Below are 17,867 nucleotides of genomic sequence, written 5' to 3' on the forward strand. Positions count from 1 at the left end.
TTACATTACTTGACTTAATAACTCCCATGTGCACGATCAGATCTATATCAAACTTTGTCTGTGTGATCACTGACCACATCTTAAGGCAACGTCATTATGGACAGCTGACATCACCTAAGCCCCGCCCCCTGACAACAGGAAGTCTATTGTTTTATGGTGAAATGCCCATATTTGTCCCCTCTAATTTAGTCAACATGACACTGAGGTCATGCACTGTCTTCATGATGTTGTAATGACCATTCAGATCTGATAGCTTTCCAGATAGGGAGGGGCTTTGATGCCATGGTGAATTCTGGCATGACGTCGTGACCTTACAATTCAATTTAATGGTGAGCTCAGAGGGGATGCTGAGTCAGGGTGAGGTGCGGACTAGGAGGCCATTTGCGGTTTCTGGTGTCGGGGTGGGTGACGTTTCTGTTCTGCCAGACGTGCCCTGGTGCCCCGGGCTGCCGGCCAGGCCGGAGCGGCGCGGAGCTGCGAGGGCCGAACGACGCTGCTTGCAGCTTTAATTATTATTTATTATTCCGGTGCCCCTTTGAACGGCTTTTTGGGGACCTTAACATACCCCAAAACTCACAATATTTTGCAAACTTGTCAGGCCTGGTGAAAAATTTGATATTTTAAAGGTCCCCAAAAAATCGCAAAGAAAATGGCTGAACAGCGCCCCCTAGAATGTGAAAAATACCCCTCTCCATAAAGCTTAGTTTATCGTACAGTTATGAAATTTGGTACACTTGTAGTACTCAACAGTCCGCACAGAAAAGTCTCTTGCAAGCATGGTCAATATCAAACAGGAAGTCGGCCATTTTGGGTTGAAATGGCGATTTTTAGCCGTTTTTGCCGTTTTTAGGGTCCGTTTCTGATTGGATTTCTCGATCATTTTTCGCACGATCCTCTCAAAACTTATGGAAAATTGCTCAGAAGGGATGGGCAAACAAAATGAGACAAGGATTCTGACTTTTCGTATATGTTGAAGGGGCGGGACCAGGCCTCGAAGTTTGACTACTCGCCAAAAAAATTTAAATTGCTATAACTTCATAACTGAATGGAATAGCGTTACCAAACGTTCTGTGGTCATTCATCTTCCACCCACAAAGTAAAATGGATGGTCGGATGATGACATCACAGAAGCCCCGCCCCCTCAGGACCAAAAAGGTCAAGTTTTACTGTGAAAGGTCCCAAATGGCCCCATTTCACTCAATCACCACAAATTTGTAGCTGATAACTCAAGACAAGTGGGGGTTGCTTTGCCTGACTTTGTGGGAGTTTTCGGCAGAGGGCGGGGCTGTGGCGGCGCGGCGAAGTCAGGCGTACCGCCGTGGCCTTACGTTTGCCTCCCATTTCGTCATTTCTAAAGATATCGCCACGAAACTTCTTGTGAGTGATCCTAGTCCGCCCCCCCAAAAGATCTGATGTGAACATCCGGTAGGCGTGGCCTATTTTCTGAAATAGCGCCCCCTAGGACCATTAAAACTGTCAGCCCCAAGCCATGCTTTGACTGAGGATTACGAAATTTGGTACACCAATGTGGTGTCTCAGGACCTACAAAAAAGTCTCTTGGAGCCAAGTGCAAAGTCGCACAGGAAGTCGGCCATTTTGGTCCAAGTACTCGATTTAGTGGTTTTCGCACACGTTGTTTGGAGAGTGATGCTCCGTCGACCTTTTCACCAATCGCCTTGTAACTTCTGCTAGATACTCTTAAGATATAGTGGAAAAAATTCAACTGTCGGATTTTAAATAAGTATAAAGGTGTGGGCGTGGCTAAGCCTCAAACTTTGACCTTTCGCCATTACATTACTTGACTTAATAACTCCCATGTGCACGATCAGATCTATATCAAACTTTGTCTGTGTGATCACTGACCACATCTTAAGGCAACGTCATTATGGACAGCTGACATCACCTAAGCCCCGCCCCCTGACAACAGGAAGTCTATTGTTTTATGGTGAAATGCCCATATTTGTCCCCTCTAATTTAGTCAACATGACACTGAGGTCATGCACTGTCTTCATGATGTTGTAATGACCATTCAGATCTGATAGCTTTCCAGATAGGGAGGGGCTTTGATGCCATGGTGAATTCTGGCATGACGTCGTGACCTTACAATTCAATTTAATGGTGAGCTCAGAGGGGATGCTGAGTCAGGGTGAGGTGCGGACTAGGAGGCCATTTGCGGTTTCTGGTGTCGGGGTGGGTGACGTTTCTGTTCTGCCAGACGTGCCCTGGTGCCCCGGGCTGCCGGCCAGGCCGGAGCGGCGCGGAGCTGCGAGGGCCGAACGACGCTGCTTGCAGCTTTAATTATTATTTATTATTCCGGTGCCCCTTTGAACGGCTTTTTGGGGACCTTAACATACCCCAAAACTCACAATATTTTGCAAACTTGTCAGGCCTGGTGAAAAATTTGATATTTTAAAGGTCCCCAAAAAATCGCAAAGAAAATGGCTGAACAGCGCCCCCTAGAATGTGAAAAATACCCCTCTCCATAAAGCTTAGTTTATCGTACAGTTATGAAATTTGGTACACTTGTAGTACTCAACAGTCCGCACAGAAAAGTCTCTTGCAAGCATGGTCAATATCAAACAGGAAGTCGGCCATTTTGGGTTGAAATGGCGATTTTTAGCCGTTTTTGCCGTTTTTAGGGTCCGTTTCTGATTGGATTTCTCGATCATTTTTCGCACGATCCTCTCAAAACTTATGGAAAATTGCTCAGAAGGGATGGGCAAACAAAATGAGACAAGGATTCTGACTTTTCGTATATGTTGAAGGGGCGGGACCAGGCCTCGAAGTTTGACTACTCGCCAAAAAAATTTAAATTGCTATAACTTCATAACTGAATGGAATAGCGTTACCAAACGTTCTGTGGTCATTCATCTTCCACCCACAAAGTAAAATGGATGGTCGGATGATGACATCACAGAAGCCCCGCCCCCTCAGGACCAAAAAGGTCAAGTTTTACTGTGAAAGGTCCCAAATGGCCCCATTTCACTCAATCACCACAAATTTGTAGCTGATAACTCAAGACAAGTGGGGGTTGCTTTGCCTGACTTTGTGGGAGTTTTCGGCAGAGGGCGGGGCTGTGGCGGCGCGGCGAAGTCAGGCGTACCGCCGTGGCCTTACGTTTGCCTCCCATTTCGTCATTTCTAAAGATATCGCCACGAAACTTCTTGTGAGTGATCCTAGTCCGCCCCCCCAAAAGATCTGATGTGAACATCCGGTAGGCGTGGCCTATTTTCTGAAATAGCGCCCCCTAGGACCATTAAAACTGTCAGCCCCAAGCCATGCTTTGACTGAGGATTACGAAATTTGGTACACTAATGTGGTGTCTCAGGACCTACAAAAAAGTCTCTTGGAGCTAAGTGCAAAGTCGCACAGGAAGTCGGCCATTTTGGTCCAAGTGCGCGATTTAGTGGTTTTCGCACACGTTGTTTGGAGAGTGATGCTCCTTCGCCCTTTTCACCAATCGCCTTCAAACTTGTGCTATATACTCTTAAGACATAGGGGAAAAAATTCAACCGTCGGATTTTAAATAAGTATAAAGGTGTGGGCGTGGCTAAGCCTCAAACTTTGACCTGTCGCCACGCCACTCTTTTTTTCACAGCTTCCTATTGGACACCTTTTACCCAATCACCAGGAATCTCTGGCAAATAGCAGCAGACAAGTTGAGGTCACTTGGTCTCCAGTACTGGAAGGTTTTGAAAAAATGCGGGGCTTTGGGAGCATGGCGAAATTCGCCATCACGCCATGGAAATACGTTTGCCTCTCATTTCTTCATTTATCGTGATATCACCTCGAAATTTGTTGTGAGTGATCCTAGTCTGACCCCCAATAGAAATGGTCAGCTTAAGTTTGTGGGCGTGGCCTACTTTCTAAAATAGCGCCCCCTAGGACCATTAAAACTGTCAGCCCCAAGCCATGCTTTTACTGAGGATTACGAAATTTGGTACACTAATGTGGTGTGTCAGGACCTACAAAAAAGTCTCTTGGAGCCAAGGGCAAAAACGCACAGGAAGTCGGCCATTTTTGTCCAAGTACTCGATTTAGTGGTTTTCGCACACGTTGTTTGGAGAGTGATGCTCCATCGCCCTTTTCACCAATCACCTTCAAACTTCTGCTATACACTCTTAAGACATAGAGGAAAGAAATCAACCGTCGGATTTTAAATAAGTATAAAGGTGTGGGCGTGGCTAAGCCTCAAACTTTGACCTGTCGCCACGCCACTCTTTTTTTCACAGCTCCCTATTGGACACCTTTTACCCAATCACCAGGAATCTCTGGCAAATAGCAGCAGACAAGTTGAGGTCACTTGTTCTCCAGTACTGGCAGGTTTTGAAAAAAGGCGGGGCTTTGGGAGCATGGCGAAATTCACCATCACGCCATCGAAATACGTTTGCCTCTCATTTCTTCATTTATGGTGATATCACCTCGAAATTTGTTCTGAGTGATCTTAGTCTGACCCCCAATAGAAATCGACAGCTGAAGTTTGTGGGCGTGGCCTAATTTCTGAAATAGCGCCCCCTAGGACCATTTAAACTGTCAGCCACAAGCCATGCTTTTACTGAGGATTACGAAATTTGGTACACTAATGTGGTGTCTCAGGACCTACAAAAAAGTCTCTTGGAGCCAAGTGCAAAGACCCACAGGAAGTCGGCCATTTTGATCCAAGTACTCGATTTTGTGGTTTTCGCACACGTTGTTTGGAGAGTGATGCTCCGTCGCCCTTTTCACCAATCGTCTTCAAACTTCTGCTATATACTCTTAAGACGTACAGAAAAAAATTCAACCGTCGGATTTTAAATAAGTATAAAGTTGTGGGCGTGGCTAAGCCTTAAACTTTGACCTTTCGCCATTACATTCCTTGACTTAACTCCCATGTGCATGATCAGATCTATATCAAACTTTGTCTGTGTGATCAATGACCACATCTCAAGACAACGTCATTGTGGACAGGTGACATCACCTAAGCCCCGCCCCCTGACAACAGGAAGTCTATTGTTTTATGGTGAAATGCCCATAGTTGTCCCCTCCAATTTAGTCAACATGACACTAAGGTCATGCACTGTCTTCATGATATTGCAATGACCATTCAGATCTGATAGCTTTCCAGATAGGGAGGGGCTTTAATGCCATGGCGAATTCTGGCATGACGCCGTGACCTTACGTTTGGTCGTAATTTCCACAAACAGCCTCCCATCTGCACGAGACTGAACATGGCAATCAACAATCATGCCCTTTAGCCAATGAGACACAAACGGTTGGTGAAATTTGTATAATGTCACCACAGCTCACCATACACACCATTAAAACTGTAATAACTCCTACAGACGAGGTCTTAACTGCACCAAACTTGGTGGGCTCAGAGGGGATGCTGAGTCAGGGTGAGGTGCGGACGAGGTGATCGTTTGCGGTTTCTGGTGTCGGGGTGGTCGACATTTCTGTTGCGCGGACGTGCCCTGGTTCCCCGGGCTGCTGGCCAGGCCGGAGCGGCGCGGAGCTGCGAGGGCCGAACGACGCTGCTTGCAGCTTTAATTATTATTTTTTGTTATTCTCGTGCCCCTTTGAACGGCTTTTTGGGGACCTTAGCATACCCCAAAACTCACAATATTTTGCAAACTTGTCAGGCGCGGTGAAAAATTTGATATTTTAAAGGTCCCAAAAAAATCGCACAGAAAATGACTGAACAGCGCCCCCTAGAAAGTGAAAAAAAACCCTCTCCATAAAGCTTAGTTTATCGTACAGTTATGAAATTTGGTATACTTGTAGTACTCAATAGTCCGCACAGAAAAGTCTCTTGCAAGCATGGTCAATATCAAACAGGAAGTCGGCCATTTTGGGTTGAAATGGCGATTTTTTTGCCGTTTTTGCCGTTTTTAGGGTCCGTTTCTGATTGGATTGCTCGATCATTTTTCGCACGATCATCTCAAAAATTGTGTAAAATTGCTAAGAAGGGATGGGCGAACAAAATGAGATGAGAATTCTGAGTTTTCGTATATGTTGAAGGGGCGGGGCCAGGCCTCGAAGTTTGACTACTCGCCAAAAATATTTAAATTGCTATAACTTCATAACTGAATGGAATAGAGTTACCAAACTTTCTGTGGTCATTCGTTATCCACCCACAAAGTAAACTGAATGGTCGGATGATGACATCACACAAGCCCCGCCCCCTCAGGACCAAAAAGATCAAGTTTTAATGTGAAAGGTCCCAAATTGCCCCATTTCACTTAATCACCACAAATTTGTAGCTGGTAACTCAAGACAAGTGGAGGTTGCTTGGCGTCACTTTATGGGAGTTTTCGGCAGAAGGCGGGGCTGTGGCGGCGCGGCGAAGTCAGGCATACCGCCATGGCCTTACGTTTGCCTTCCATTTCATCATTTCTAAAGATATCGTCACGAAACTTGTTGTGAGTGATCCTAGTCCGGCCCCCCAAAAGATCTGATGTAAACATCCGGTGGGCGTGGCCTATTTTCTGAAATAGCGCCCCCTAGGACCATTAAAACTGTCAGCCCCAAGCCATGCTTGGACTGAGGAGTACGAAATTTGGTACACTAATGTGGTTTCTCAGGACCAACAAAAAAGTCTCCTGGAGCCAAGTGCAAAGTTGCACAGGAAGTCGGCCATTTTGGTCCAAGTACGCGATTTAGTGGTTTTCGCACACGTTGTTTGGAGAGTGATGCTCCGTCGTCCTTTTCACCAATCTCCTTCAAACTTCTGCTATATACTCTTAAGACATAGGGGAAAAAATTCAACCGTCGAATTTTTCAAAAGTTGAAAGGTGTGGGCGTGGCTAAGCCTCAAACTTTGACCTGCCGCCACGCCACTCTTTTTTTCACAGCCCCCTACTGGACTCCTTTTACCCAATCACCAAGAATCTCTGGCAAATAGCAGTAGACAACTTGAGGTCACTTGGTCTCCAGTACTGGCAGGTTTCAAAAAAAGGCGGGGCTTTGGGAGCATGGCAAAAATCGCCATCACGCCATGGAAATACGTTTGCCTCTCATTTCTTTATTTATGGTGATATCGCTACGAAACTGCTGGTGAGTGATCATATTCTGACCCCCAAGAGAAATAGACAGCTGAAGTTTGTGGACGTGGCCTATTTTCTGAAATAGCGCCCCCTAGGACCATTTAAACAAACAGCCCCAAGCCATGCTTTGACTGAAGATTACGAAATTTGGTACACTAATGTGGTGTCTCAGGACCTACAAAAAAGTCTCTTGGAGCCAAGTGCAAAGTTGCACAGGAAGTCGGCCATTTTGGTCCAAGTACGCGATTTAGTGGTTTTCGCACACGTTGTTTGGAGAGTGGTGCTCCGTCGCCCTTTTCACCGATCTCCTTCAAACTTCTGCTATATGCTCTTAAAACATAGAGGAAAAAATTCAACCGTCGGATTTTTCAAAAGTTGAAAGGTGTGGGCGTGGCTAAGCCTCAAACTTTGACCTGTCGCCACGCCACTCTTTTTTTCACAGCTCCCTACTGGACTCCTTTTACCCAATCACCAGGAATCTCTGGAAGATAGCAGTAGACAACTTGAGGTCACTTAATCTCCAGTACTGGCAGGTTTCGAAAAAAGGCGGGGCTTTGGGAGCATGGCGAAAATCGCCATCACGCCATGGAAATACGTTTGCCTCTCATTTCTTCATTTATGGTGATATCGCTACGAAACTGCTGGTGAGTGATCATATTCTGACCCCCAAGAGAAATAGACAGCTGAAGTTTGTGGACGTGGCCTATTTTCTGAAATAGCGCCCCCTAGGACCATTTAAACAAACAGCCCCAAGCCATGCTTTGACTGAGGATTACGAAATTTGGTACACTAATGTGGTGTCTCAGGACCTACAAAAAAGTCTCTTGGAGCCAAGTGCAAAGTCGCACAGAAAGTCGGCCATTTTGGTCCAAGTACGTGATTTAGTGGTTTTCGCACACGTTGTTTGGAGAGTGATGCTCCGTCGCCCTTTTGACCAATCGCCTTTAAACTTCTGCAATACACTCTTAAGACATAGAGGAAAAAATTCAACCGTCGGATTTTTCAAAAGTTGAAAGGTGTGGGCGTGGCCAAGTCTCAAACTTTGACCTTTCGCCATTACATTACTTGACGTAATAACTCCTATGTGCATGATCAGATCGTATATCAAACTTTGTCTGTGTGATCACTGACCACATCTGAAGACAACGACAATGTGGACAGCTGACATCACCTAAGCCCTGCCCCCTGACAACAGGAAGTCTATTGTTTTATAGTGAAATGCCCATATTTGTCCCCTCTAATTTAGTGAACATGACACTAAGGACATGCACTGTCTTCATGATGTTGTAATGACCATTCAGATCTGATAGCTTTCCAGAAAGGGAGGGGCTTTGATGCCATGGCGAATGCTGGCGTGACGCCATGACCTTACGTTTGACTGTAACTTCCACAAACGGCCTCTGATTTGCCGAAACTGAAAATGGTAATGAACAATCATGCCCTTTAGCCAATGAGGCACAAACGGTTGGTGAATGTTATATAATGTCACCACAGCGCCCCCTACACACAATTAAAACTGTAATAACTCCTACAGACGAGGTCGTAACTTCACCAAACTTGCTATGTGTCATCACACAAAGGCACCCAACACAATCCTGTGGTTATTGGTTGATATTGCTTTAGCTCCGCCCCCTGACAGATATTAGGCCCTGAATAATACATGCATAATGCAATTCACACCAAACTGCATGCAAATGATTGTTGTCAACCTACAAACTGCTCCATGGGATATTTTCCTAAATTTGGGACAGCGCCCCCTAGATACAATAAAACCTTTGTAACTTCTAGAAAAAAGCTTCAAACTATCAAACATGGTGGGAGTCATCACACAACTTCAATCAACACATGTATGTGCTCACTCATTCAAATCACTTTAACTCCGCCCACTTACAGCGTTTTGTCTCTAGATGACCCAAGCAACGTTTGATTGATGCCAAATTAACAGAAAACCATCTTTGATGAGCAAAGATAACCTCAATGGGATGTTTATGTAATTGGTCACAGCACCCTCTAGACAAGACTAAAAGTTAATAACTTCCTAATACAAGGTCAGAATGGCACTAACCTTGGCTTGTGTCATCACGTGACTGCACCAAACACATTGATGTGGTTGTTGGTTAAAACCCCTTTAGCTCCACTTCCTTTCAGGTCTCTGGTTCTAGATAACACAAACAACGTCTGATTGATGCCAAATTAACAGAAAACCATCTTTGTCAACCAAAGATGACCTAAATGGGAAATGAATGTTATCGGTTTTAGCGGCCAAACCTAACTTCATTCTTCAATACCTTCAAAGGTAAAGGCCATAATTGCATTAAACTTGGTTTGTGTCATCACTTCACTGTAACAGTTATAGGTCATCGATGATTCAAAGACCTTTAGATCTTCCACCTTTTAGGCCTTTAGCTCTACATACCACACGCAACATCTGATTTACGCCAAACTAACACAAAACCATCATTGCCTACCTTAGATGACATCAGTACTGCAATCTGGTGCTTCTATGGGATGAGCAAGCATGCGAGCGAGACATGTAGTTGAGGCAGCAACAGACGGAGCAGTATCTAAGACAGCTGCAACAAAATCACTAAGTCATAGCTACTGCCAATTACTATTCCAGCTGACCTGCTCATATTCAATGGTAACAGAGGACAAATACTTGTTCCCCAGATAAAGGGACAAGACACACGTATTGCAGGATGCAGCCAAAAAGCAGCAAACTAAAATTTATTTCTCTCTAATATTTGTGAGGGAATGAGGGAGTCACATAAGAGGAAAATTCAGCCCCTTCCACTAGGCCATCTTCTCTACACAACAAATTATTACAGACTATCAACATTAAACTCAGACTCCCAATTGTCAACCATTCTCCCATTCTCCCTAGCAATCATATATGACTTAATGTGTCAATATGCATTTTCTGGGGGACATTCAGTCTTTAACGAGAGACAGCCAGTTAATATTATTTTGATTGCATGTAAGAAATTATTAATTTATACTTGACAGCTATATTGCAAATACAGACACAAAATATATACACAAGCACACACCAATGCAGTTTCCTTTTGGGTTTGGCCCAGAACGTCTTTTGGATAAGCTGCCACTGTTTGTACTTTCTCCATCATGTTCAAGTTCAAGCATTATACATTACACTGTTATTTTATGTAATTTATAGTTGTAACAATTAAAACACTAACAGGTTTGACCTAAATTGTATATGACTATTAGGCTATTTGGATTTTTATGTGTAATGACATATTTAAATAATATAAGGTTTGTCTTCTTGTAAAATCATACTTGATAAAGTAGTTTGCACTATCAGCAGGGCAACACAGGGAGTCGAACCCCGTCCCAACAAGTGGGAGTACCTGTACCATTGCCTTTGCTTTTTTTGTGCAATATGACCAGGTAAAGCAAACCCTGCATTAAGAACAGCATCACAGTAAGCCACTGAAGCTTTAACCACTACACTTTATTAGTTGTGAAAAAATTTAATGACGGTCCAATTGCAATTCAATTAGTGTTAAAATATGTGTTCAATACGTATACGTATATTATCTAACTTGTTATGTTATGCAATGCTGTCTTATTGCAAGTAACGAAACCATAACAATATTTTTTTTTTGTTTTTTGGTTTTTTGGGGGTTTTTTTGTTTTTTTTTTACATTTCAGAACATATGGTACATGTTTGTATAATGCATATGAATACAATATATAACAACTATATACATACGACACAGTAAAAAGCACATAATATATGATTTAAAAATCCCTACAGCCATTTAACACCACACATGATGCCCAGATTACCTATAAAAATTCCTACAGCAATTTAACACCACACATGATAACCAGATTACCTATGAAAATCACTAGAGCCATTTAACACCACACATGATGCCCAGATTACCTATAAAAATCACTACAGCCATTTAACACCACACATGATTCCCAGTTCACCTATAAAAGTCACTACAGCCATTTCCAATGACACATCACTATTATCACCACAAAGTACTAAAACCATTTTACGACATACATGATGACCCAATCAGGATAAAAAGCTACAACTGTTTAAATCCACAAAAAATTCCCTGATGGTCACTAAAATATGTTGGCATAACAACTGCCTCCATTTCATAAACCTTTGATTTTATATAAATGTGATCTATTAAAGTGCCCCTTTCTGTGGTTGGATCTGTGACTATTTGGGCATAGCCTCTGTCAGTCACAATTTTCAACACCGCAGATGACTTTAAAATGTCAGCATTAAAATCCCCCATTAGCAATACATTATCACTTTGAGGCTCCAACCAGTCAAGCAACTTTACTAAATTTGCTTGGAATACAGAAAGAGGATACAAAGGGGGCCGATAAATTACAGCCATTAGTAGGTTCAAGCTAACAAATTTGTAAGTTAAACACTCCAAGTTCACGTCTTGAAGCTTTAAATGTTCAAAGGCCACTCCATGTGCAGTATAGATGCCAACACCACCACGTTGTTGGTCTTGCAACACCGCCAATGCCGCTTGATTACTAGTATACGATAAATGTCGTGGACAGTTGTAAAAACTGTACCCATCAATCTTTACCGCATCTGAACAGGCTGTAGTCAGCCATGTTTCTGTTACAGCAATACAACTTGGTTGCAAATGCCGTGTGCAGAAAGGCAAGTCTTTAACATGTCTATTCAAACTTTGGACATTCATTAAAAAGAAAGTAAAGACAGATGTGTTAAATCTGTCCCACTGTGTATGTCCACTCAGAAGGGGTGCCATCCTACTGACAGCAACCGTGATGTCATCTTTACAGTAGATTCTTTTTGCATCAAACTTCTGAATCGTGAGCCCAGAAAGAGTCGTCACACGGCTAAGGGCAACATACGCTTGGCCAGGCGCAAATATTTTACTGAGACTGACCACAGCTGTGTTAACAGTCAAGGCCTGTACTTTGTGGACAGTACATGCCCATGCCAGTTTGAGAGGAAATTGACGTCGTAATCCACCTTTAACAGTGGCTTTTTCCTCTTCTGGTTCAATAGGTGTGGAACCAGCTAAATTTGATGACAGAGACTGGGAGGTTTTCCTCCTCTGCAAGCCTACACGATGGTCATCAAATTGAACATAAACCTTTTTAGGAAAGGTGTCATTGTCCTGCATTATAATCTCCGTCACAATACCACAGACCCCGTTTACCAAACCATCGGCAGCATCCACATTTTTGCACAACATCACGCGCGCACCCTTACCCAACAACAACTCTTCAGCCAAATTTGTGTTCGAAGCTCTAGCATGATTACCTTCCAACAACTTCAGTTTGCCAGTTTTTTTATCATTAACGTAATCTTTGGCTTTAAACGATATATAATCAGGACAAGTCTGACATAACTGAATAATATTGTGCTCATTTACTTGTTTATTCGTCGCAAATATGTGCAAGGCTGAGCTCACCTCACCGGTTTCACAAGTTTTTAGAATCTGTAAATCTTCAGGTAACAGCGGTTGACCTTTGGAATGAGTCCTAATCCTATTTAACAGCTGGGAAAACACTGCATCTTTTTGTCTAACTATCTCTGTTAATTCAACAACCTTAAATAGATCAGTCCATATGCTGCTACCTACACCATCAGAATAGAGTGGTTTCCCTTTAACAGGAGGTAGCTGGAAAAAATCTCCAACAGCCACAACACTGATGTTCCCATAAGGTGAAAAATTCCCCGTTTGTTTAATCTGCCGCAATCTACCATGGACATAGGATAAGAGGTTGTGATCTACCATTGATATTTCATCTATAATGAGAAGCTGGAGATCGCAAAATCGAGAACGCAAAGAATTGAGCTTCTCTTCACCCAAAGGAGTGTACGGTAAGCGTACATCCTTTCCTATAGAAAATGTTGAGTGGATTGTTGTGGCCTCCAAATTATATGCTGCTATACCTGTGGGAGCTGTTAAGAGCACACACGTGTTGTCGGGATGTTTACAAGTAGGTGAGAGTAATCTTTTAACTTCATACTCTATTGCGCGAATTAAGTGACTTTTCCCTGTGCCCGCACCGCCAGTAACAAAAATATGCAGTGGTTCAGGATTAACGCCATTAACTTTATCTATACACCACTGCCGGATCCGATTAAAAACGGAGAACTGTTTCTCATTCAAAGATCTAATTAATGCCAGGCCTTCAGTTCTACTCATGACATTTCTCTTCTCTAATCGTCCAATGTCCTTAGATGACGGAGCCAAATCTGGGATGATTTCTGGATCATCGTTAACCGTTTGTGAGCTCTCTTTCAATATTTCCACACATTCCAAACGCTCAACCTCCAACTCTGGACACAACTCACACCAAGCATTCTCTAACAATGCATCACCAACAATATTGTCCACAGCCTCCAAATGATCAGATTCCATTTCATATTTACCCCGATTTAAATCTACAACAGACTGTACAGAACGGTTTGCTCCATCAACAAATCTAATAAAACCGGTTCGGTAAAACTCCTCAAATGTTTCACAGGTTGAAGGCTTAAGTTCAGTATCGAAGCGATGTGGCAGAAACAACTGCAACATGCTTTGATAAAACTTCTCTGGCTCTCTGGTTTCAGAAAAACGGGCGTAACGAACAACAGCTGGCTTAGTCCGAGTTCTTTTTGCGACAAATCCGAAATCACTACTCAACTGTATGGGGTTTTTACATTTCTCGTTTTTACTCAAAACACGATATTCTGAAGGAAATGTCGCAAGGCACATGTCATTAAATGTATCATCGTTAGGTCTGTTCTTATAACGGTCAGCTATGCCGCACATCCACATGTCGTCGGTACTGAGATCCTGTGACATTGCCTTTTGTCTCAAAACAGCAATGGGTAAACTCATTTTAACTACATTATCACCAGTGGGAACAAAAACTACTTTTCTAGAACACTCTTTTAGATGCATGTTGGTTAGTCTGTACACAGCTTCCTGTGCACAAACATCTCGGTTATGAAGATAAACATTTCCGAGTGTCTTCAAAGCCTCTTTAGCACTAACATTATCTTTAGCTGCTTCTCTTTGAAAATTAGCAAGCAGAAGGCCAATTTCCCGCTCGCTTTTGGACATATAAGATACTATATAAACACAACATGCATAAGCATCTACACAATATTGGATATCAATATTAGCATTCCAAGCTTTTAACAGCAACCTGCTATACTGATTAATCCAAATCTCGTTAATTTGCCTCTTCAAAACAACATGTGTATTTCTACAAAATCGTTTATATGCCGTTTCAAATACTTCCTGGCTAATACCCAGGCCTCTAAACAGATCTTCCACACTGGTATATGGACAGTCGTCACTAGAAATAGCAGTCTTTACTTTAGTTAAAATGGCACTAGCTACATCTTTGTCCATTTCTTGTTTACGTGCTTTATCTTGAGACAAACAGGGACACTGCACAGTAGAATCGGTTTTATCACATTTACAAGTTTTCGCTGCATCTTGATACTTTTCACCATGACTAATAAAAGTTCTAGTAGATGCAGGTCGTGGAAAATTAAAACGACAAACAGTATTTTTCTTTTTACAAGTCTTTGAATGTCGTTTTGAATGCTGCTGCACAGATGAGACTACTTCAGACAGTGAATCTTCTTCAGGAGGAAGTTCACATGTCACATATTTGTCAATGAATGCAGTGACCTCCTCATCTGTGTTCTTGTCTAAAACTGGAGCACCAGAAACCCAAAACAGGCAATGACAGTGTGGAGAACCACGCTGCTGGAACTCAACACGATAATAGTAATCTACAATCTTACCGATGGGATTGGCAGGAGACATAAGAACTTCTCTTAAGAAGACGTGCCATCGAAAATCAAACATTCGGGCAGCAGTGACAGGATTTCTACGCAGCAGTTCACATTTATCAGCCCACTCCAGCTGTTCCACCGTCTCCGTTCTGCCTTCCTGTCTCAAAATACTGTACAGGAGATTAGTCCATCTCATATCTGCTGATGAAAACGATGCAAACCATGTAGGTTTGCCCAGCATTCTAACACATGCCAGCAGGTCGCGTTGTGCAGTCTGCCAAAATGCAGGTGTGCCCCGAATGGGTTTGAGGAAACGATACCCATCATCAAACTCCAACAGCTTATTTAAGGAATCCTGATCCTTTACCAAATTACGCAAGTCATGGGATTCACCACTTTTACCTTTACGCAGAGCTATAGAAACTTTAGACACAACCTGCTCCAGTTCAGACATGTACTGCGCAAAAAAGATATATTCGACATTATGAGCAAATCGCCCATCAGCGTGAAGAAGTCTAGTATTAAAATAACGATTCAATGTCAAATTATACTGCCGGCTTTCGTGGTACGTTTTTGATCCTGAAGGAAATAATACAGGGAAACATTTTGCCTCATTTGTAATATCAGAAAGCAATTTCACTGGATTATTACCTTCACCAGGAGCAACATTTAACACGTTGTCAACATACTGATCTAATGCTTCTTGTCCTATATCCACTGGCATGAGACAGGTGTCCTGAAACATACAGTGTTGCTGTCGATCATGCAGCAGTTCATCTTCATCCTCTTCTATGCATGCACCCTCATCTTTATCAGCAACACTGTCCTTTTCTGATACAGAATGGTCATCCACACGAGAAAATTCATTAATCCACGCTTCATTGAACTGTACATCTTTGTAATGTAAATTATGATGTTTTAAATACTGAAGAGCTTCCTGGACATGCACTGCGTCAACATACTGATAATCATAATGGCCTTTATATGTTAATTTACGTTTTAACTTTACAGGTAATAAAGACCCCTCCATGTTGGTGCATGGTAACAAACTGCACCTTTCAACTATATTTGCTGGTACACAAGTTACAGGACCATGAATTCCATTCTGACCACCTTTAGGCAGAGCCAACATTTTCATAAATGGTATATTTAAAGCTATCAAATGTTGCTCTAATGTATTTAATCGTGCCAACTGAGGTGGGATGGGATCAACAGTCAGTTTGTTGATTGAACTCTGTGGAGGTATTTGACAATTGTTAATTTTATAATGGCAAGTGTAACAGATATACAATGAATTTCTAGATGTATTGAAATACTCACATGGTGACTTGCAGGCACAGGTGCATCTATGCACATAATCTTCACTTATACATTTATCTGCTATAAGTGACATTTCTTTGTTTTTTTTTATAATAATCTTTGCGACAATTTAAGACCTGATGTTTAAATAACAATCGAGAGCATACACAACACACAAAATCAGGTCCATCTTCTACCTTCTCCAAAAATTGCTCAGTGACAAAATCAAAGTGTTGTGACTTTAATTTAATCAGCTCTCGTTTCTGTTTTACACTTTCTATTAATCGTGTTTTATGTTCAACTTTAAGATACTGCCTTCTACTCAACTCTCTTACTTTTTGTTGATGAGATAAATTATGGTGGTATTCATGAATACTCCTCTGTTTAACTCTTTCTTGATGAGGCAAATTATGGTGGTATTCATGAATACTCCTGTGTTTACTCCTCTGTTTAACTCTTTCTTGATAAAGCAAATTATGGTGGTATTCATGAATACTCCTCTGTTTAACGTTTTCTCTGTGAGACAATTTATGACGATAGTTATATGAACTCATCTGTTTAACTTTCTGTTTATGTGTAGAAACAAATTTGTATTTAAATTTGCTGGAGTTGATTTTTGTCATCCTGCATACAAAACTTGTCTTATATAATTTCTTGTTCTGACTTTTAACTTTTTCATTAAATGCATTTTCATTTCTATATCGAAAGGCTTTTGTAAAATACCTTTTTTGTTGTTTATATTTAGACAAAACTGTATTCATTTTGACACTTTTAATGTTTGGGTCAGCATTTAACTGCTTTTTTGTTGACCTTCTGCACCTGTTTACAGTGTCTGACAAAGACTCAACTTTACAAAAACCCAAACATGTTTCTTTGTCACCCTGCTTAGTGCAAATAATAGGTTTAAAAATATTATTACAGTTTGACAAATATAGTCCCTCAATGATGAAATTACTGGATTTAGGACTATATTTGATCCACTCAGTGCCATTATTAATAAATATGTGCACGCCTAACATATTAGCTGCAGCCCTAAATTCTACTTCTGTAGCACAGTGACCTACATACTTCATCTGTGAGTGTTCTATGTATTGTGACACAGAAGCATGTTTTCCCAGGAACTGTTGACAATGTTCAGTATTTTTTAACATGTATGAAACACAGGGTATATACAGCAATCCTTAAGTAAAATTTACTACTTTTTAATACTTTTTTTTACTACCTTCAGAATTTTTTTAAAACCATCACAACACTAAATTGCAAGTGTTAATCACCGACCTATTTACACATATTTTAACATATATAACATACAAAAAGAATAGACTTAGAGACTCACTGATGTTGACAACGTATTGCATATATTTATTTTACTTAGAAAATAAGCCAGGCACTTCGTTTCAGCGGTTCAGACAGTTGACCACGAGGCCTGAAATGATGCAGAATGACCACTGAATATGACGTCATCATTATGTGACCGGATATGCTAAAGTAGGGCTGCTCGATTATGGCAAAAACAATAATCACGATTATTGTGACTGAAATTGAGATCTCGATTATTTAAGACGATGTTTCAATTTATGTAGATTTTTATTTTTTTTATTTTTATTCAGTCATAAAATTGCTCAGGGCACAATCAGGGCAAAAATAAACAAGAAACAAGATGATCACTAAAATAACTCCTGATTCCCAGTATAAAAAGACCAATATGCTTATAGCTCATAGTTTATGACCCAAGGGCTATAGACCTTGGTTTAACTCATTTA

At 41.6% G+C, this 17,867-nt stretch overlaps 1 protein-coding gene across 1 annotated transcript; it reads right to left on the reverse strand.

The window, feature by feature from the left end:
- Positions 1 to 10,748: 10,748 nt before the first annotated feature.
- Positions 10,749 to 16,318, reverse strand: LOC139069739 (uncharacterized). Its single transcript, XM_070550634.1, has one exon. The coding sequence runs from the start codon at positions 16,196 to 16,198 to the stop codon at positions 11,087 to 11,089; it is 5,112 nt and encodes a 1,703-aa protein (XP_070406735.1). The 5' UTR covers positions 16,199 to 16,318; the 3' UTR covers positions 10,749 to 11,086.
- Positions 16,319 to 17,867: the final 1,549 nt, after the last annotated feature.

The sequence above is a fragment of the Nothobranchius furzeri genome, chromosome 4 (genome assembly GCF_043380555.1).
Source record: "Nothobranchius furzeri strain GRZ-AD chromosome 4, NfurGRZ-RIMD1, whole genome shotgun sequence".
In the NCBI taxonomy this organism is placed as follows: Eukaryota; Metazoa; Chordata; class Actinopteri; order Cyprinodontiformes; family Nothobranchiidae; genus Nothobranchius; species Nothobranchius furzeri.

Bases quoted from the DNA above. Each gene is read 5' to 3' on its own strand.
- LOC139069739 (XM_070550634.1), bottom strand. From the start codon at position 16,198: ATGTCACTTATAGCAGATAAATGTATAAGTGAAGATTATGTGCATAGA.